This window comes from Hemitrygon akajei, chromosome 2 (genome assembly GCF_048418815.1).
Source record: "Hemitrygon akajei chromosome 2, sHemAka1.3, whole genome shotgun sequence".
NCBI classification, from domain to species: domain Eukaryota; kingdom Metazoa; phylum Chordata; class Chondrichthyes; order Myliobatiformes; family Dasyatidae; genus Hemitrygon; species Hemitrygon akajei.
The window spans coordinates 142,150,806-142,173,031 of record NC_133125.1 but is presented as its reverse complement, the minus strand read 5'-3'; the positions used below and the strand labels follow the sequence as shown (position 1 = coordinate 142,173,031).

The following is a 22,226-nucleotide window of genomic DNA, read 5'->3' as shown; positions in this document are numbered from 1 at the left end:
CACGACAGAGCCCGCCTTCCTTACCAGCTTATTAAGACGTGAGGCGTCCCTCTTCTTAATGCTTCCTCCCCAACACGCCACCACAAAGAAGAGGGCGCTCTCCACAACTGACCTATAGAACATCTTCAGCATCTCACTACAGACATTGAATGACGCCAACCTTCTTAGGAAGTACAGTCGACTCTGTGCCTTCCTGCACAAGGCATCTGTGTTGGCAGTCCAGTCTAGCTTCTCGTCTAACTGTACTCCCAGATACTTGTAGGTCTTAACCTGCTCCACACATTCTCCATTAATGATCACTGGCTCCATATGAGGCCTAGATCTCCTAAAGTCCACCACCATCTCCTTGGTCTTGGTGATATTGAGACGCAGGTAGTTTGAGTTGCACCATATCACAAAGTCCTGTATCAGTTTCCTATACTCCTCCTCCTGTCCATTCCTGACACACCCCACTATGGCCGTGTCATCAGCGAACTTCTGCACATGGCAGGACTCCGAGAGATAAGGAGGTATTTAAATCATGCTCCCATGCCATTTTAATTTTATCCACAGGGGCACGTCGTAGGGCTGCTAATTTATCACGAATAAATGATATTAAACCTTTACCTAGTGGATTAATAGAAAGAAATAAGTCCATAACATTTTTCTCAGGCATTTCAGGGAAGTTAGGGATTAAAGGAGTAATAAAGTGTCTAATTTGGAGATATCTAAAAAAATTAGCATTAGGCAGATTGAACTTAACAGAGAGCTGTTGAAAAGAGGCGAAGCGATTATCAATAAAAAGATCTTCAAAATGTCTAATGCCCTTCCTATACCAATCATGGAAGGCTGAGTCATACGTAGTAGGTAAAAAAAGGTGATTATGTAAGATAGGGCTAGAAAAGGAAAAACCATGGAACCCATAAAATTTCCTAAACTGAGCCCATATACGCAAAGTGTGTCTGACAAGAGGATTAACTATTAATCTGGACAAACTACTAGGGAGTACAGAGCCGAGAAGTGCAGAGATAGATAATTCTTTAGTGGAGCTCAACTCCATTGCCACCCAGTTAGGGCACTCGGGTTGGCCATGGAAAAAAGACCAAAAGATAGCACAACGTATATTGGCTGCCCAATAATATAAACGAAAGTTAGGTAAAGCCATGCCACCCTCTTTTTTAGATTTTTGGAAATAAACTTTGTTAATTCTAGAGCGCTTATTCTTCCACAGATATGACAAAATAATAGAGTCTAAGGAATCAAAAAAAGATTTAGGAATAAAAATTGGGATTGATTGAAATAGATATAAAAGTTTAGGGAGAACATACATTTTAACAACACTAATACGACCTACCAAAGACATAGATAGAGGTGACCTTTGTAACAGACTCTGTTTGATAGTATATGAAAGATTGGCAAAATTTTCACGAAAGAGATCTTTAAACTTCCTTGTGACTATAATCCCAAGATAAGTAAATTGATTGTGGACTACTTTAAAAGGGAGATCACGAAATGTTAATTCTTGTGCTTCTTTATTAATTGGGAAAAGTTCGCTCTTATGTAAATTAAGTTTATATCCAGAGAACTGGCTAAACTGGTCAAGAAGTGAAAACATTGGAGGTAAGGATGTAGACGGATATGAGAGAAAGAGTAGTAAGTCATCAGCATAGAGAGAGACTTTATGCTCAACACCCCCTCTCCAAATCCCGGTCAGTTCAGGACAATTTCGAAAAGCTATCGCCAAAGGTTCTATAGCCAAATCAAAGAGAAAGGGACTTAAAGGGCATCCCTGACGGGTGCCACGTTTGAGGTTAAATAACTGGGATTTCTGAGAATTAGTTAAAACAGAGGCAGTAGGACACAAATACAGCAATTTGATCCAAGAGATAAAATTTTTCTAAAACTGCAAAAAGGTAGTTCCACTCTATACGATCAAATGCTTTCTCCACATCAAGGGAAATAACACCATCAGGAATCCCAGTCGGAGGTGAATATAAAATGTTAAATAAACGCCGAATGTTAAAAAAAGGAAGACGGTTTTTAATAAAACCAGTTTGATCATCAGAAATAATAGAGGGGATAACAGTTTCTAATCTATAAGCCAAAACTTTGGCCAAGATTTTAACGTCAACATTAAGCAATGAAATCGGCCTATACGAGGAATACTCTGTTGGGTCTTTACCCTTTTTTAATAAAAGAATAATAGAAGCCTCATTGAAAGAGGGTGGCAATTTGCCGTAGTTAAACGAGTCAGATAATACTGAAAGTAACTGAGGGGAGAGAAGTGAAGAGAATGATTTATAAAATTCTACGCGGAACCCATCAGGTCCAGGAGATTTCCCTGAGGACAATGCAGAAATTGCAGAAGATATTTCTTCTGATGATATAGGCACATTAAGTTTGGCCTTAAAATCAGATGAAAGCGAAGGAATATTCAGATTATTTAAAAAATGATCGATAGAGATATTATCATTCAAAGATTCAGAGGAATAAAATCGAGAATAGAAATTTTTAAATGCGTCATTGATTTCTAAGTGATCCGATGTAAGGTCTCCATTCTCCTTCTGGATCTTTGTAATATGTTGTTTGGCTTTGGAACGCCTCAGCTGATTGGCTAGAAATTTACTGGATTTGTCACCATTAATATAAAAACAACTCTTACTTTCAAGAAGTTGGCGTTCGACAGGTTGAGTGGACAGAAGATTAAATTTAGTTTGAAGTTCTACACGTTTCTTGTATAGTTCAAGATTCTTAGTTTGAGCATACAGTTGATCCAATTCTTTAATCTGATTAATGAGGTCTAATCGATCTGCACAGGACTTTCTATTAAGATTTGCTGTATAGGAGATTATTTGACCCCTCAGATATGCTTTCATGGCATCCCAGACAATCTGGGATGACACTTCAGGTGATGTATTGGTGTTAAAATAAAAGGTTATCTGATCCTTGATAAATTTTAGAAAATCATCATCCGATAGTAAAGTCGAATCAAACCGCCAGTGTTTATTCCTCTGAGGAAGGCCAGGAAAAGTTAAGGACAGAGTAATTGGGGCATGGTCAGAAATCAGTATACTCTGATAATCACAAGAATAGACAAATGGAATGAGTTGATTATCAAATAAGAAGTAGTCAATTCTAGTAAAGGTATGGTGAACATGTGAAAAAAAAGAATAATCTCTCTCAGTAGGATGAAGGAAACACCATATATCAGAGATACCATAATTAGAGAGAAACGATTGAATAGCTGAGGCAGATTTAGTAGGTGGTCTAGTAACAGAGGATGATCGATCCAAACTAGGATCTAACCAACAATTGAAATCACCACCCAGTATAAGAGAGTATGAGTTTAAGTCTGGTAGTGAGGAGAAAAAACGTTCAAAAAAATTAACATCATCAAAATTGGGGGCATACAGGTTTGCTAGTACAACTTTAGTATTATATAGTTTACCAGAAACAATAACAAAGCGGCCATTTGTATCAGATATCTTATTATGGAGTTCAAAAGGAATATTTGAGTTAATAAGGATGGAGACCCCCCTAGCTTTGGCAGCAAAGGATGAATGAAAATGCTGACCCGCCCACTTTGACAAAAGCCAGGAGTTATCAGAACAACGAATATGAGTTTCTTGAAGGAAAGCAATGTCCACTTTGAGTTGTTTAATATGTGAGAAGACCTTCCTTCTTTTAACAGGGTGATTCAATCCCTTTACATTCCAGCTCATAAATTTAAGTGTATTAACCATTATCAATTGTTAGTGCGTAGAAGGCAGCAGGCATATAAAAAGTCAAGCAGTACAATAACAGTCTGGGAGCAAAAATGTAAACATAGATTCGTAGAATCAAAACAGAAACATGTCCTGAGTAACAGAGGAAAGCAAAGGAAACAGAGTGGTGTTGGAACTGGAGAACCCACCCCATCCTCCCAACCCAAAACTAGACGGCTACCAAAAAAAGCAGCTAGCTCTACCAAAAAAATTAACCCAAATATGACTTCCAGTTCTGTGTCATTAACAACAGTTCCGTATAAATACTATAAATGGTAACTAGTTTAACACTAGAAAACATAACAAATAGGAACAGCTTCAGCAGAAGTGTGAGACTTAATACAAAGAAAATTAAGAGAAAACCAAAACTAACTTACCCGCAAAAAATTATAGAAGATTAAAAGAAAAAAAAGGAGAGAGAAAAGAGGAAAATTATAGATTCGAAAAGAGTACTTATCAACCATTTACAGAAAAAAAAAAGCAAAACTTAAACTATGAATCAACCAACAGGGAGGCCTTCAATAAAAACTCCCAACCTCCAAAACAAGTTAAAGTCAATTGTAGATCTCTATAGATAAAGTTATACAAGAATACAATAGATTGCACAAGTACAATCTAAACGTCCGCAGGGAAACATTGAACTCGGATTATCTATTTAGAAAGAACGCACCAAGTCCAGGGAGAGATTGTCTACAGCCCTTAGAATCTCAATAGATAATGTCTGAATTATTCAAGTACAGTCTGAGTCAGGAAAAAAAGTAGCTTTACTACGAGAGGTACTTATCCACCATTTTAGACGGTCAGACTGGGTTCCTGAGGAGACGGGATAGCCGGAAGACTTCCGACAAATGCTTCAGCATCCTTCACTAATTTAAACCACTTATATTCTCCAGTAGTAAGCGTAATTCGCAGGTCGGCTGGATTGCGAAGAGAGGGTCTAAAACCACGATCAAAAAGCACTTTCATTACACCTTTAAACTCAGCGCGCATCTTCAGAACCTGGGGGGCAAAATCCTCCACAAAATGAATGACTGTATTTTGAAAAGCAAAAGTACCTCTGCAGCGTGCCTCCATAATCAAGCGGTTTTTCACCTGGTATTGATGAAAGCACAAAATTACCGGCCGTGGGCGGGAACCCAGAGTTGCACGGGGAACGTAGATCCTGTGTGCCCTTTCAAGTTCAGGTGGAGTCGGAAGAAATTCTTTCCCAAAAATCTCACAGAGAAAATTGGAAAAAAATTTCACGGGAGAGCCCTGTTCGGTGGCCTCTGGCAAACCAAGAATTCGTAGATTGCAACGTCTGCTACCGTTTTCAAGATCCACTATTTTGGAAAAAAGCTTACAAACCTGCTGCTCCAGGCTGGAGCACAGGGTTTCCAAATATTGGGCACGGCGTTTTAAATCTTCAGAAGCCGAGTCGATGCAAGATAAATGTTCGGCATGTTCGTCCACTCTAGCGTAGATCCGATCCAATTTGACATCCAGCTGGTTGAAAGAAGTTCTAAATTCCTTTAAAATATCTTGTCAATGCTGTTCCAAAGCAGCGAAAATGTCAGCCGGCAAAGTTGAAGAAATTTCTTTTTTCCCAGTTTTAGTACTTTTGTTAGACATTGTAAGATAGATATGTTCGCAGGCAAGTAAGAGAAACCTAATAAAATACCTAACTAAGGTTTAAGAATGGAGACAAAGGTAGAGAAAATGACGGAGCAAAAGTTCGGAACAGCTAAACAGTCGCCATCTTACCGGAAGTCCCCAACCCTCAGTTTATAAATCACCTGTGTTTGTGAATTGAATTGAATTGACTTTCTTACTTACATTCGTCATTTACCTGAGGAGTAAAATTCTTTATGTTATGTCTCTGTCTAAATATGCAATGTGCAATTTATAGTCATTTATAATAAATAGTATGTACAACAAGATAGTCAATATAACATAGAAATACAGTACAATTGTGTCAGCATGAATTAATCAGTCTGATGGCCTGGTGGAAGAAGCTGTCCTGGAGCCTGTTGGTCCTGGCTTTTATGCTCTGGTACCCTTTCCCGGATGGTAGCAGCCAGAACAGTTTGTAGTTGCAGTGACTCAGGTCCCCAATGATCCTTCAGGCCCTTTTTACACACCTGTCTTTGTAAATGTTCTGAATAGTAGAACGTTCACAACTACAGATGTGCTGGGCTGTCTGCACCACTCTCTGCAGAGTCCTGCGATTGAGGGAAGTACAGTTCCCATGCCAGGCAGTGATGCAGCCAGTCGGGATATGGGAGCCTGTTGTGCATAAATTGACTACTGTGCTTGCTGTGACAATGACCACACCAGGTTTCTGTAAGGCATTCGTGCATGCACTGTGATCATGAAAATCTCATCTTCATTTAAGACCAAGATGGCGGCGCGACGCAGCTTGCAGCGGCCACTCCGGAACTGATTATCTGTTATTTGTGAAGTGGGGTGCGGTGCGCAATCATAATTGATTGAAAACGGATGTGGGAGCACAGAGGAACATCGGGAAATCTCCAGGAAGACCTTCTTCGTTGCTGCTGCTGCTGTGAGGTCCGGGACTCTGCTGGGAAGAACAGGCCCCCCAGTCCTCGGGGTCGCATTGCCGATGGCCGTTGGCGGGGCCGTCTTAATACGCTCGGCAGAGGATGGTGCTCAGAGAAGCTGTGCCGGAGGGGATGGTCATCGGCACGGAGGTTCGACGGACTCGGAGTCCGCTGCGGTTAGGTCACTTTCGGTGTGTGCTGCGTCTGCGAGGCTGGGTTCGACGGAGCTTTCATTGTGTGCTGTGTCTGCGAGGCTGAGTCAGGTAGCGCCATGGAAGTCTATAGTGGGGGTATTCCCTTCTGCCGCCGGCATGGGATGGCGAGTCTGTCGGGACCCTGGGGACTTGTGGAAACGGTGTGGTGATTTCTTTTGAACTTATAGTCCTTTAACATCTTTGGACTATTTTTACTGTGCCCATGGTCTGTTTTTTTTAATCAATTATGCTACTGTTTGCACTGTTGTAACTATGTGGTTTTGTGCAGGTCTTGTAGCTTTAGTTTTTGGTCTTGGTTGTCTGGTGGATTTGGAGCTCCTTTCTGGGGAACGCGCTAAGATGGTAGCGTGATATTAATACACAGCAGCCTTTCTGGACTCTGGATTGGGGATTGCCAAACATTATGTGGATTTTCTGGTGTAGTCTGTTTTGTCATATGCTTTTGTGATATCATTCTGGAGGTACGTTGTCTCATTTTTTTAACTGCATTGCATTTGTGGTTTCTAAATGACAATAAACTGAATCTGAATTTTCTTTCCTCTTAACTCAATAAAAGAACCCTCATTATAGCCCCATGGCTGGGCTGATCATCCTCTCAACTCATCCACCTCTGGAGGAATATTGTGGCAGCTCTCTCCACACCTGGGACTCCGCTCTCTCCAAATGGTGAGAACACAGCACACCTCAACAGCTTTGTGTAAAAGAAAATAGAGGTTGCCACCTCATCAATTGGTGTGCTTGAAAACTGCTGTTCATCTCCGTACCTCATCTCCCAGCTCAGTCTATTATTGAGACACCCACAGACTGCAATCTAATGTTCCAACAAGTCCATCCTGTCGTTCACTCCAGTGTTTTACTCGCTCTGTAGCTATGCAACACAATTTAAGCCCGGCAATAGCACAATTTTGTAAGAATCCACTGCACTATACAAAAGTGCTCAATTGAACCACAGCAAGAGGAAGAGGCAAAATTAGTCCATATGATGTTCATCACCAGATATGGAAGACATATTCTGCTAGAAATTAGTTCAATTTCTATAAGCAAGCCTGTTCAAATTAGGCTCTTCACTGCTGGTATTTTGTGTTTAGCCCCTCTGCTTTAATCCATTTACCCCTTCTGTCAGGATGTAGTACCAGGCGACAACAGGTGAATTCTTCCTGTTTGCCCAACCTCCTCTTGCCCCAGAGTTCACAAGAACACAGACAAAGATAAAGAGAGGTAGGCCACAAGCCCCTCAAACCTGCCCCACCATCTTCACTCAACTCCTCTTCTGCATCAGCTTTCCATCGTCCTCAGTTTACAGATCTTTCAAAAAATATATCTATCTCCCATTTCTAATACTCCAGCGTCCACAACTTTCTATTGCAGAGAATTCCTGAGATTCATCCCCCTTTATGAAATTTCTTCCCATCTCAGTCTTAAACCATCAGGCCCTTCTCCTTCCGTCAAGACTTTCCCACTAACGGAAACATCTTAACATTTGAGGCTAATCAAGCCTCATTAGGATCTTATATGCTTCAATGAGATCACCGCTAACTCATCTGAACACCGAAAACCACAGACCCACCTGTTTAGCCTCTCTGGGAAACAACTCACTCATCCCAGGAATTAGCTGGGTGAATCTGCTTCAAGCTGCCTTCAGAATCAGAATCAGGTTTATTATCACTGGTATATGATGTGAAATTTGTTAACTTTGTAGTAACAGTTCAATGCAATACATAATAGAGAAAAATAATAATAATAAACAAATAAGTAAATCAATTACAGTATACATATATTGAACAGATTAAAAAACATGCAAAAACCAGAAATACTGTATATTTTAAAAAAGTGAGGTTGTGCAACCATATTATCCTTTTTTAGATAATGAGGCCAAAACCATGCCTTGTTCTTGCTGAGGTACACTGGTAACAAATGCTCATCCCCCCCACCCTCACTTCCAAACTGTTTGCGACAATGGCCGAAATGTTGTAGGCCTTCATAACTGTTTGCTGGACCTGCCTGCTAAATCACTCATGCTTTCAGAGCAGGTTGCCTTACAGCGGAGTATCTTTCATCTTGGCTTTTTTGCACCAGCAGGATTCCACTTCAAACCTTCCACAAAAACTACTATTCAGCCAATACTGTTTTAGAGTATTTGCTGAAGTATGCTGTTTAAATAGACTGTGCAGACTGTTGGAACACTCTTTCAATAGATTCTGTACACTGTATGCTGCAGTGTTTTGTTTAAATAGATTCTGTAGACTGTTTGCTGGAGTAAGCTTTTTTAAATCTTCTGTTAGCAGTGAAACAGGCTGTTCTTGCCATATGACTTGTTGCTTTCTTCTGTTGATTGGCATACACTATCACCCAGACAGACTGGCTTAAGCCAGTTTATAAGTGCAAACTAGCTGAAAGGATGCAAGATAAACCCAATACGAATTCATTCAAAAGCAGAACTCAAAAATAAGTATCTTGACTCTGTGTGGTTCAATTCGAATGCATAACAAAGACAGTCACAGCAGCAAATGTAGCAATAACGCTTACCTCATCTCCAACTGTCACGTTTATACTGACAATTGTTCCAGGCATAGGTGATATTATGGTGTTGCCAGTGTCCTCTAGCACCTTCTCTGGCATGTATTTATTCAGCTCCGCTGCCAGCTGGGTCAACACTTGGATCCTGTACTGGAAACAAAGAGCACATCAACTTTTTAAATAGGTTATACAGTCTGAGCAAGTTACAGACATCTCTTTGCCTTGAGTAGTTCACTCAGTAGTAATATAACTCGGAGTCCTGCCATGTGCAGAAGTTCGCTGATGACACGGCCATAGTGGGGTGTGTCAGGAATGGACAGGAGGAGGAGTATAGGAAACTGATACAGGACTTTGTGATATGGTGCAACTCAAACTACCTGCGTCTCAATATCACCAAGACCAAGGAGATGGTGGTGGACTTTAGGAGATCTAGGCCTCATATGGAGCCAGTGATCATTAATGGAGAATGTGTGCAGCAGGTTAAGACCTACAAGTACCTGGGAGTACAGTTAGACGAGAAGCTAGACTGGACTGCCAACACAGATGCCTTGTGCAGGAAGGCACAGAGTCGACTGTACTTCCTAAGAAGGTTGGCGTCATTCAATGTCTGTAGTGAGATGCTGAAGATGTTCTATAGGTCAGTTGTGGAGAGCGCCCTCTTCTTTGTGGTGGCGTGTTGGGGAGGAAGCATTAAGAAGAGGGACGCCTCACGTCTTAATAAGCTGGTAAGGAAGGCGGGCTCTGTCGTGGGCAAAGTACTGGAGAGTTTAACATTGGTAGCTGAGCGAAGGGCGCTGAGTAGGCTACGGTCAATTATGGATAACTCTGAACATCCTCTACATAGCACCATCCAGAGACAGAGAAGCAGTTTCAGCGACAGGTTACTATCGATACAATGCTCCTCAGACAGGATGAAGAGGTCAATACTCCCCTATGCCATTAGGCTTTACAATTCTACCGCCAGGACTTAAGAACTTTTTAAAAGCTATTATTAATGCTTTATGAGATAGTGATTTAGATGCATATCATATTTTTTACTGAGTTAAGTATTGAATGTAATTAGTTTTGCTACAACAAGTGTATGGGACATTGGAAAAAAGTTGAATTTCCCCATGGGGATGAATAAAGTATCTATCTATCTATCTATCATAAGTACAAATTTGATCCTACTGTCAACAAGAATTGGCTCAGTACTTGTGCTCTCTAACTTTTTATTGTACCCCAGCTCCATGGAGCATGCTTCTTTCTACCTCCTGCTCAAAAGCCACAAGCAGTACTGTCCTGACAGACTCTTTGCTTCAGCCTGCTCCTATTCACTTCTTCCCTCCTTCACTCTACTAGTTCTTCTTTGGTCCAATCTTGTCTCCCTTATATCGATGACACTTCCAATGCCCCCACCCCTTTGACCTTTTACAATTCCTGGACCCACCTTCATCATGGATATCCAATCCTCTTTAAATCTCTATCCCATCCCTACAAGAAGACCCTTTTCCTCTTCCTGGAGCAGAGGCCCAACCAGTTCCCGTCCAACAACACTCATTTGCCTGATTTTACTTACTCTCAACATTGAACTCTTCTCCTTTGAATCCACTCCCTCTCGAGATCAACAGATCATTCTCCATAATATCTGCCAGCTTCAAAGAGACTCCTCCACCTGTCATACTTCCCCCTTGCCTCCCCTTCTGGCTTTTTGCAGGGACTGTTCCCTTGGTGATATCATAGTCCATTCCCAATAACCAACCCGCTCTTACAGCACTTTCCCTTGTAACCACAGGTGATGTAACACCCGTCCTTTCTCTTCCCACCACCCAGGGACCTGAACAGTCTTTCCAGGTGAGGCAGTGATTCGTTGGCACTTCTTCCAGTCTGGTGTAGTGCACTCAATGATCACACGTGGTCTCCTTAACTTTAGAAAAGCCACATGCAATTTCGATGCTCACTTTACAGAACATGTGCTCAGTCCTCAGGGAAGGTCAGATCTTGACCTTCTCACTGCCTGCCACTCTAATTCTCCTTCCCACTTCCACCTTGGCCATTTGGCAGCCCCCTACATTGATGCACTGAGACTCACCACCAACTTGAGGAACAGAACCTCATCTTCTGTCTGGGCATGTTGCAGCCTCAATATTGAATTCCACAACTACAGGAAACTTCATGTCTGTCAGAATCAGTTGCCCACCTGAGATACTGGCTCAGTTAGTTTCCCCCTGCACCCCCTATCCCTCTGGGAATAGAGGACATGACCGGCCCGACCTGCTGGGCTTGGCTCTTCACTCCACAATTCTTCTATGCTCTCACTCTCGCCAACTGCTCCCATTTACTCTTTGACCAGATAACATTGCTTACAGTTTACCCCATGGTCACCTCAGTTGTAACCTGTTAGGCAAAAACACCCCTTGTGCTGAAGATCTACAAGCTTCTTTCATCTCCTTGCTGGTACTGATGAAAGGTCTTTGATCTGAAGCACTAACTTTGCTTCTCTTCCTATAGATGCAGTCTGAGAAGATAAGTGCCATAAAAAAAGCAGTCCTGCCTAAATTCTATCAGCATGTTAACTTTGCTACCAGAGGTGAGAACACATTAGACCTGGTTTATACCAACATCCCTGGTGTATACAAAGTGGCCTCGGATCCTTTGACTACTAATTCCTGCATACTGACCACTGATTAAACCAGCTAAACTAGTTCGAAGGGAGATAGACCTGGCCAGAAGGAGCCACCTCGGCATTCCCAGCAAACAAACTGTGATGCTGAGCACATTAGGGAAATAGGGCCTGAAGCCTATATATCAATGAAATGCATACTCTTAAAGGAAGGTAGGTAGAGGAGTTTAGGGAGTAATTCCAGAGACTGCGGGCTGGAGTAATTAAAGGCACAGATACCAACAGTGGAGAAATGATAGACAAGGGTACCCAGGTGACTAGAACTGGAAGAAGATGAGATCCTGGAGTGTAGAGGGAGATGGAGGAGGTCATAGAGAGTTGTGAAAATAGTGATGGAGTGAGGGGCAGAGTGAGGGCAAATGTTGGAACAGTGGGGAGCAGGGGCCAGCCCTCAATGAAAGAGCAGTTCAGCGCAGAGGTATGACATCTCCTGAGGGGGGCTGCAGAAGAACCTGAGCCACCAGTCGCTCCCACAGGTTAGCAGCTCTATCCGCTCAGTTGAAGAGGGCTGAAGCCAGCAGATCAACTTCCTATTCCGTCCTGATCACACCAACTCAAAATCTTCCACAATAAATAAATTCATTCTGTAACTTCCAAATGTGATGTCTTCAATCTGAGTAAATTAAGCACACTGCCTGCAGGTTAAGGTATTAAAGTAATGCACGCAATGCTGGAGGAACTCTGCAGGTCAAGCAGCATCTATGGAGGGAAATGGATAGTTGAATCTCTGATCGAGACTCTTCACTTGACCTGCTGAATTCCACCAGCAGTTTTGTGGGCTGCTCTAGTCCGGATTCTGCAGTCTCTTGTGCCTCAAGTTTGTCTGTGTCATTCACAAGCAATTCCTGCAGATGGCAGCAGTTCCTGCTGAAAGTCTGCCCCAACTACAATTAATGTATAAACTGGGTCTGGGAGGAATTGGAGGAAATTAGCAAACAGTCGTTTTAATTGCTCTATTATTTTGTCTCCTAATTCGAGTAAAGTGCACTCATGTCTTAGGCATTCTCAACCAGCATAGGATTAAAACAGTGATGAGATAAATCTGCTGGTCACAGCCCAGTCATCTCTCATCTTGTTCAACAAGAGGCAGGGTGATTCACAAAGGTTCGGCTGTCTTTCTTCAGCTTGAACCCCGCTTCCCTTCCCCCAACAATTCTCAGAAGCAGACTGAAGAATATCAACCACCCCCCTCCTCCAACTCCCCAACCCTGCTCTTTGTGATCCAGTTTTTACGTTGGTTAAGTTTTTCAAAAAACAAAACACAAAATTGATTATTTTTCTGATCTTGACCATCAGCTGGCAGTGCTAATGCACAGAGGGTAAAGTAGGCTGAGAAAGCAGAGCATGTCGTGGAAAATCTCTAAACCTCTACACACAGGAGCTATAGATACACCCACACGAATTGAGGGCCATTCAGCCCATTATAGCTACACTTGATGTTATCCAAATAGTCCTAACTAATCTGGACTGTCATCAGATCTTTTAACTCCAGAGTCAGCAACGAGATGAAGTCCAGCCACTCTGTTTTTGAAGGTATTGCTTGAGGAATTAAGGACACAAAACAGTACCACAGAAACTTCTACAGAGGCAGGCAGCGATTAGCTTCAAGACCGGCTCTGGTACACAGCTTTTCGAGCACTGTTCGGTCTGAAGTGTGCTATCAGTCTCTGCAGTAACATTCAAACAATTACAGTTTGAATTTTACATATGCTGCCAGTCTTTACAAAACTAAATTCAATATTGATAGAAGCTGCTAGCTACACAGTCCCTGTGAATTCAAATGCCACTCTAATTGAGGAAAACGAGGAGGAAAAACCTGCTAAGATCCAAAAATATGCCAAGGAGCTTTTTCCAAAAATATACAGTACTGTGTAAAAGACTTGGGCACACATATACAGCTAGGGTGCTTAAGACATTTGCATAGTACTGTATTTGTCAAGTTTGTAAAAGGATGTTGGGAATGGCGAGGGGCGGCATGGGTGCAGATGTACCTAGCCCTGAGACACCAGGCAAGGTCATATGATTCTAAGCAATGGGTTTATTGATCATTACAGAAGTTTATCTGGTGCTTTCTGCTCCCTCCATTCTCTCTTCCTGTTTTCCCAACCATGATTGCACTCTCTCTGCCCCCCTTCCCACTTTCAGTCTACAATAGAGACAAATATCAGAATCAGGTTTATCATCACTTACACGTCATGAAACTTGTTTCTATTTGCAGCAGCAGTACAGTGCAATACATAAAATTACTACAGTACTGTGCAAAAATCTTAGGCACCCTATATATATATTTATTCATTTGCACGGTATTGTATTTGATCCATAATATTCAAATACTAGAAGTCAGAGCTTTTGGTGGGGGGGGGGGGTGGAATTTAAAAGGGATTTGCAAAGCAAGTTTATTTTTCACATAGAGGTGTCTAGAACATGTTTCCAGGGTAAGCAGATACAAAAGCAACCTTTAAAAGGCATTTAGACAGACACATAAACAGAGGAGAATGTAGAGCACGTGCAGTTTAAATTGGCATCATGGTCAGCACAGACATGGTGAGCTGAAGGGCCTGTTCCTGTGCTGTAGTGCTCTACATACAATAATTACAAACAGGACATATTTTTCTCAATATAGGGTTTCGACCTGAAATCTCGACAATTCCTACCCCCACACCCCGATGTAGCTCAAACCATTGAGTTCCTCCTGCAGATTGAACGTGGTTCCAGATTTCACCATCTGCAGCCTCTTGTGTCTCCACGTGCTTCTCTACGTTCATTGCATCATCAGGTCAATACATTCTTCCCGTCAGTATGTCAACGTCTGGGCGGCATGCTGGTGTAGTGGCCCGTGAACCGTTTTACAGTGCCAGCTGTGAGACTGGGGTTCAATTCCTGCCAATACACATAAGGTGTTTGTAGGTGCCCTCTGTGGCCACATGGGCTTCCTCTGGGTCCTCCTTTTCCCTCCCACGTTCCAAGGACGTACACGTTAGTAGGGGTTAGTTAGTTGCAGGCAGACTACGTTGGCATGGGAAGCATGGCAGCACTTGTGGGCTGTCCCCAGCACATCCACGGACTGTGTTGGTCAATGGCACAAACAACGCATTTCATTGCATGCTCCAATTTACGTGTGAAAAACAAGACAATCTTCCATCTTTAATAAAGAAAATTTGTCATCTTAACCCATGCTACATATGCTTCCTCCTTAAGCCACGCACCTTCAAACTTCACGCCACTTCAGTGCTTGAGATGAATGGTAATTTGCTGCTTCACTGTAACATCAGTCAATGGATTTCGGGGGTCGAGTGTCACTGGTCTCAAAACGACTGTAGGTTCACAGCTCAACTTACTTATTGTTAAGTGCAGAAAAGCAAATTTTAAAACATGATGTTTCATATTTGTGCTCAATAGGAAAGTTGCCAAAAAATATATGAGGCATAGTTTATGATCACCACATAGTTTATGATCAAGAGTATACATGCTATCGTAGGGACAGAAATGTGGGCAGAGGGGGTGGGGTGGCCCTGTTGGTGAGGAATGAGATTCAGTCCTTTGCAAGGGGGGACATAGGGTCAGGAGAAGTAGAGTCTGTGTGGATAGAACTGAGGAACAGTAAGGGCAAAATGACCCAAATGGGTGTTGTCTACAGGCCACCAAACAGTAGCATGGATATTGGGTGCAAGTTGAATAGGGAGTTAATATTGGCATGTGGCAAAGGTAATGTCGCAGTAGTTATGGGGGATTTCAACATTGAGGTGAACTGGGAGAATCAGGTTGGTGCTGGACCACAGGATAGGGAGTTTGTAGAGTGCCTACGGGATGCATTCTTGGAACAGCTTGTACGAAAGCCGACTAGGGACAAGACTATTCTGGATTTAGTGTTATGTAATGAACAGGATTTGATAAGCGATCTCGCAGTAAAGGAGCCATTAGGAGGTAGTGATCACAATATGAAAGGCTTTTATCTGCAATTTGAGAAGGATAAGGGCAGCTCGGAGGTGTCAGTGTTGCAGATGAACAGGGGAAACTATGGAGCCATGAGGGAGGAGCTGGCCAAAGTTGACTGGACGGATAGCCTAGCAGAAAAGACAGTGGAACAGCAATGGCAGGTATTCTTGGGAATAATGCACAAGGTGCAAAATCAGTTCATCCCCCAGAGAAGGAAGGATTCAAAGGGGGGAAAGGGGCCACAGTGGTTGACAAAGGAAGTCAGAGATTGCATAGCATTAAAAAAAAGGAAATATGATAGAGCTAAGGTGAGTGGGAGGACAGATGGTTGGGAAGTTTTTAAGGAACAACAGAACTTAACTAAAAAGACAATACGGGGAGAAAAAATGAGGTACGAACGCAAGCTAGCCAGGAATATAAAGGAAGATAGCAAAAGCTTTTTTAGGTATGTGAAGAGAAAGAAGATAGTTAAGAACACTGTTGGGCCCTTGAAGAATGAATTGGGTGAAATTATTATGGGAAACAGAGAAATGGCAGAAGAATTTAATAAGTACTTTAGATCTGTCTTCACTAAGGAAGACACAAGCAATCTCCCAGATGTATGGATGGGCCAAGGACATAGGATAACAGAGGAAATGAAACAGATTGACATTCGGAAGGAAACGGTGATGAGAAAACTGATGGGACTGAAGGCTGACAAATCCCCAGGTCCAGATGGTCTGCATCCTAGGGTACTAAAGGAGGTGGCCCTGGAAATTGTGGATGCATTGGTAATCATTTTCCAATGTTCCTTAGATTCAGGATCAGTTCCTGAGGATTGGAGAATGGCTAATGTTATCCCACTTTTTAAAAAAGGAGGGAGGGAGAAAACAGAGAACTATCGACCTGTCAGCCTGACATCGGTGGTGGGAAAGATGCAAGAGTCCATTATTAAGGATGAAATAGTGGCATATTTAGATAGCAGTGGTAGGATTGGGCCGAGCCAGCATGGATTTACCAAGGGTAAATCATGCTTGACTAATCTGTTGGAGTTTTTCGAGGATGTAACCAGGAAGTTAGACGGGGGAGATCCAGTGGATGTAGTGTACCTCGATTTTCAGAAGGCATTTGATAAGGTCCCACATAGAAGATTGGTGGATAAAATCAAAGCTCAGAGCATCGGGGGGAAGGCATTGACATGGATAGAAAACTGGTTGGCAGATAGAAAGCAAAGGGTAGCGGTGAGTGGGTGTTTCTCGGAATGGCAGGTGGTGACTAGCGGGGTGCCACAGGGCTTGGTATTGGGACCACAGCTGTTTACAATTTACATTAACGATTTGGATGAAGGCATAAAAAATAACATCAGCAAATTTGCTGATGATACTAAGCTGGGTGGCAGTGTGACATGTGATGAGGATGTTAGGAGAATTCAGGGTGACTTGGATAGGCTGGGTGAGTGGGCAGATACTTGGCAGATGGCGTTTAATGTGAATAAGTGTGAGGTTATCTACTTTGGGAGTAAGAACAGGAAGGCAGATTATTATCTGAACGGTGTAGAGTTGGGTAAGGGAGAAATACAAAGAGATCTCGGAGTCCTTGTTCATCAGTCACTGAAGGTGAATGAGCAAGTGCAGCAGGCAGTGAAGAAGGCTAATGGAATGTTGGCCTTTATTACAAAGGGAATTGAGTACAAGAGCAAGGAAATCCTCTTGCATTTGTACAGAGCCCTGGTGAGACCACACCTGGAGTATTGTGTACAGTTTTGGTCTCCAGGGTTAAGGAAGGACATCCTGGCTGTAGAGGAAGTGCAGCGTAGATTCACGAGGTTAATTCCTGGGATGTCTGGACTGCCTTACGCAGAGAGGTTAGAGAGACTGGGCTTGTACACGCTGGAATTAAGGAGATTGAGAGGGGATCTGATTGAAACATATAAGATTATTAAGGGATTGGACAAGATAGAGGCAGGAAATATGTTCCAGATGCTGGGAGAGTCCAGTACCAGAGGGCATGGTTTGAGAATAAGGGGTAGGTCATTTAGGACAGAGTTAAGGAAAAACTTCTTCTCCCAGAGAGTTGTGGGGGTCTGGAATGCACTGCCTCAGAAGGCAGTGGAGGCCAATTCTCTGGATGCTTTCAAGAAGGAGCTAGATAAGCATCTTATGGATAGGGGAATCAAGGGATATGGGGACAAGGCAGGAACCGGGTATTGATAGTAATTGATCAGCCATGATCTCAAAATGGCGGTGCAGGCTCGAAGGGCCAAATGGTCTACTTCTGCACCTATTGTCTATTGTCTATAACAGCCTTCAGAACAAATTATCAATAACTTCATATTAAGGTTAAAAGGTCAGTACAGTATTGTGGGCTGAAGGGTCTGTACTGTGCTGTACTGAACTATGTTCTAGGTTTCACATGATGTCCTGCTAAGAACTGAACTTCTTTTGAAGGTGGGGTTCTGCTGACCACTTAACATACAACACCACTAAAATCATACAACACAGAAGCAAGCCATTCAAACCAACGTGCTTGTACTAGCTATCTCCATACTTTAAAAAAGGAGTTTCATTTACTTAGCATTTCAACGAGGGGAAAATGCATTAAAATATATCAGAATATGTCTAAAGATGTAGTACTTCGGGGAAAAAACTGTAGATGCTGGAAATCTGAAGTAAAAGATAAGATGCTGGAAGCACTCAATAGATTAGGCAGCATCTGTGGGAAGAGAAACAGGAGTCAGCGTTTCAAGTGAAGGGCCTTCGTCAGATTCAGGGAAGTGTGGAGAGAATAAAGGGAATGTTTGTGATAGAGTGCAGACCCAAGTTGTCAAAACAATAACTATTTAAAAATAGGCAGTTGGAGACTGAAAATAGAAATGAAAGGATCCAGAGAGGTACAGCCACTTTCATGGAGCAAGTAGGATGGTTGCCTGAAATTGTTAAAGTCAAAACAGGGTCCCAAGAACTGCAGCTTTCCAGATGGATGTTGAAGTGCTAGTTTTTGAACTTAAGCTATCATTGTTGAAATAACAGAGAGATGAGAGTGAGATGGAGAGTTAAGGTGAGAGCAAACTTAGGAATACTCTGGTGGAGTGAAAAGAGGGGTTCTGCAAAATGTTCACCCACTCTGCATTTGGCTTCCCTGAGGAAGAGGAGGTGACATTGTGAGCACTACACTATATGCAAAGAATAAGAAGTGCGAGCAAGTTGAGGCCTAACCTGGAAGGACTGATTGGGTCACTGGATGGTGAAAGGGGAAGAGGTGAATGGGGTGTTGCACCTCCTGTGGATGCATGTCAAGAGCTGTGAGGAGCAGGGTGGAGTGGAGGGGAGGGCAGTGGAGGGGAGTGGAAGGTGTGTCTGATGATGGAAACATAAAATATGAAGGATGATCTATTGAATATGGAGGCTGGTGGGAGGAAGGTACAGACAAAGAAAAACTGTATTCCTTGTTTTGGTTGGGTGGAGAGCAGAAAGGCAGGAGAAATGAGGAGATGCAATTAACACAGGGGAGGACATTGTAAACACACTGGTGTGATAATCTCACTGTAAAAGCAGATGCAACAGAGTCAAAGGAACTGGGAGATTGGAGTGGAACCCAGAGAGTAGGGCAAAAGAAAGCATTGTCACAATAGCTGTGGGAATTTGTGCACATTTATTATAATGGATATGGTGTTTTAGAAATAACTTAAAGGAAGAAAAAGAGTTGAAAGTCAGAAAGGTTTTGGAAGAAAATTCTGGACCCTAGGGCTCAGATAGCCAAAGTCTCAGCTTCCAAAGTGGCAGCAATAAAAACGTAGGAATGGTGGTTTATGAGGATTTTCTAGATTTGTGGAGTTTTTGAGATTACAAACATGGGATAGGGCAGTCAATGAAGGAGTGTGAAAACAAGGCCAAGCACAGAACTGTCCATCACATGTCACTATTTGGCTGTTATGCAGTAAAAACAAAGGTAGATTAATATTGAAACTTTACCATCAGGACCAGAATCCAGACCAGTGCAACCTGACCCTCTCGGTAGTACTGTGAGGGTCTTTCATCCTCAGAAAGTAATAAGTAGATTTTAGCTTTGGGCAGTGAGATGGCATACATCTTCAGCTAAGGGTAGGTCCACTATTACTTATCTCCGCAGCCCTGTTGCAACATTTAACTGATTATTTACCACACTGCTTCATTTTTTTTGGATCTTGCTGTGTGCAAATTGGCTGCTGTGCATCCTATAACAACTACACTTCACTCAGTCTGAAACAACCAATAATTTGGATCCTGCATAAATATTTACAAACTTCTTGTCAGCCGTCAATTATATTTAAAAACTGCACTCAACATTAAATCGAATTACATTAAGAACTTCCCCTTGTTTAAATCTGAAGTCCCGCCAAATAACAAATAAATATTTATTTTGGTGGGCAGTGCAAAGAGAAACTCAACCATGACGAAGCTTGTTATGGAGAGCACTCTGAGCCAATTATCACCACAAACAAGACCTCTCATTGATGATGGGACTGGTGAGTTTCGAAATGACAGAGCTCGCTCACAAATATCCCAGGACCTTTGGGAAGCCTTGATGTGTTTTACTGTGCATCAAATGTCTTGGCAAGTTCTTAATTCTCAAATATTCAATGACCTAATGGTTTTGTTCCAAGTGGGGGGGGGGGGGGGAATTCTGCTTGACATTATGAGCTGCATTTTTCTGATGACTGAGAATAAAATGATAGGATGATAATTGGCCAATTTGGATTCACTCTGCTTTTTGTGGACCTGACATTGCCGGGCAATCTTCCACTTTGTCAGGTAGGTGCCAGTGTCATATCTGCACGGGAACAGCTTGGCTGGAGGCACAGCTATTTCTGGAGCACAAGTCTTCAGCACTCAGTCAGGATGTTGTCAGACCCCACAGCCTTTGCTGTGTCCAGCTGTTTCTTAATTTCACAGAGAGCAAACAGAAGTGGTTGAAGACTGCCTTCTGTGATTACGGGGACCTCAGGTGAAATTAGAACGGATCATCTGTGAGGCAGTTCTGAAAAAGGAACAAAAATTGCTGGAAAAATTCAGCAGGTCAGACAGCATCCGTGGGAAAAGACTCAAGAGTTAATTTCTCCGGTCTGAGCCCCTCTAGTTTCACCTGCCATCTTTTTACTCCTTTTCTTATACAGTCTTGTCAGCTGAGCATGTTACAATAGGCCAGGTTATACTACACCAGCAACACAGCACATTAACTAAGAAGATTCATCCGATTATAACCGTTTGTAGTGGTCACATTATTTCAGCCCATCAGGTGATTCCTTTTATTTCACCCATCAGCCTCCTTCATCTTCTCAGTTATATACACATGTTACTCTCTCAAAAGACAGAATGTTGGAAGAACTCAGCAGGTCAGGCAATATCCGGGGAGGGAAAGGATGTAAGCCGACATTTTAGGTTGAGAAACTGCATCGGTCCAGATGCTGCTTGACCTTCTGAGCTCCTCCAGCATGCTACTCCATGGTCCAGATTCCACCACTTGTAGTCTGCTCTGCCTTGCTTCTCCCCCAGTCCTGATAAAGGGTCCCCGAACCGAAAGGTTAACTGTTTCTCTTGCTACAGCTGCTGCCTGACCTGCTGAGTGTTCCTGTGTTTTTGACTTTGTCTCAGATTTCCACTGTCTGTAGTTTTTGTGATTTTGATATGACCTGTTTACACTGTATTGTTTCAAACAAGTCCTCATCAAATGCCATCAAGACAATAAACATTTCAGTTGTCACATGCCCATGCAAGTTTGACCCCTTTTTCCCCCCCAAATTTCTGCCATTTACAGGTAGTTTTACATTGGAACAGGACTGGTATTACTGCATAAGATCAGAAGACATAGGAATAGAATTGGGCCAATCAGTCCATCAAGTCTGTTCTTCCATTCCACCATGGTTGATTTATTATCCCTATCCTCCTGCCTTCCCATAATCTCAGACACCCCTACTAATCAAGAACCTAACCATCTCTGTTTTAAGTATACATTATGACTTGGTCTCCACAACCATCTGTGGTAATAGATTCCACAGATTCACCAACCTCTGGCCAAAGGAATTCCACTTCATTTCTGTTCTGATTACCTTAGTGCTTTCAAACATCAGAGGTGGGTAAGTTAACTTGAGGTGGATGAGACAGGTGAGCTGCAGCAGGAATGACCTGGAACCTCTGGTGCTAAAGTCACAGTAGTGGGCCACATTCAGATTCAAATCTATTTATTTCTCACGTGCACATCAAAACATACAGTGAAATGTACAGCATGCGTTAACAACCAACACGTACTTACAGATGTACTAGGGGGCAGTCGGGAAGAGTTGCCACATGTTTGGGCGTCAACATTTGTTCATGGGTCTGCAGATGCAGCTTTTGGTGGTTTGGTAGTCAAAGATCACACAGAAAGACCTGGGCTGAAATCTCATGCCCAGCTCTGAGACTGAGAAGGGGTGGAGGAGAATATCAGCAAATCACAAGTCCAGCATCAGGATCCTGAGTTGGATAGTTGAGTAAAGTAAGTGGGCAGGGGTATGAGGAAGGACAAAGTCTGTGTTGCAAGATTGGAATCAGTGGACTAGCTGGGCTGGTTATGGGGGCAAGAGGTGGTATCTGGGCTATTTCACTGGGTCTGGGGTGAA

General features: G+C 42.6%; 1 protein-coding gene across 1 annotated transcript in view; it reads right to left on the bottom strand.

Annotated features, from left to right (window-relative positions):
- pcca (propionyl-CoA carboxylase subunit alpha) overlaps positions 1-22,226 on the bottom strand; it is a 458,281-nt gene that overhangs the window by 23,807 nt on the left and 412,248 nt on the right. Inside the window, exon 22 of the mRNA XM_073028749.1 lies at positions 9,025-9,165. Coding sequence (XP_072884850.1) covers positions 9,025-9,165 — 141 coding nt within the window. The remainder of the gene's footprint in view (positions 1-9,024; positions 9,166-22,226) is intronic.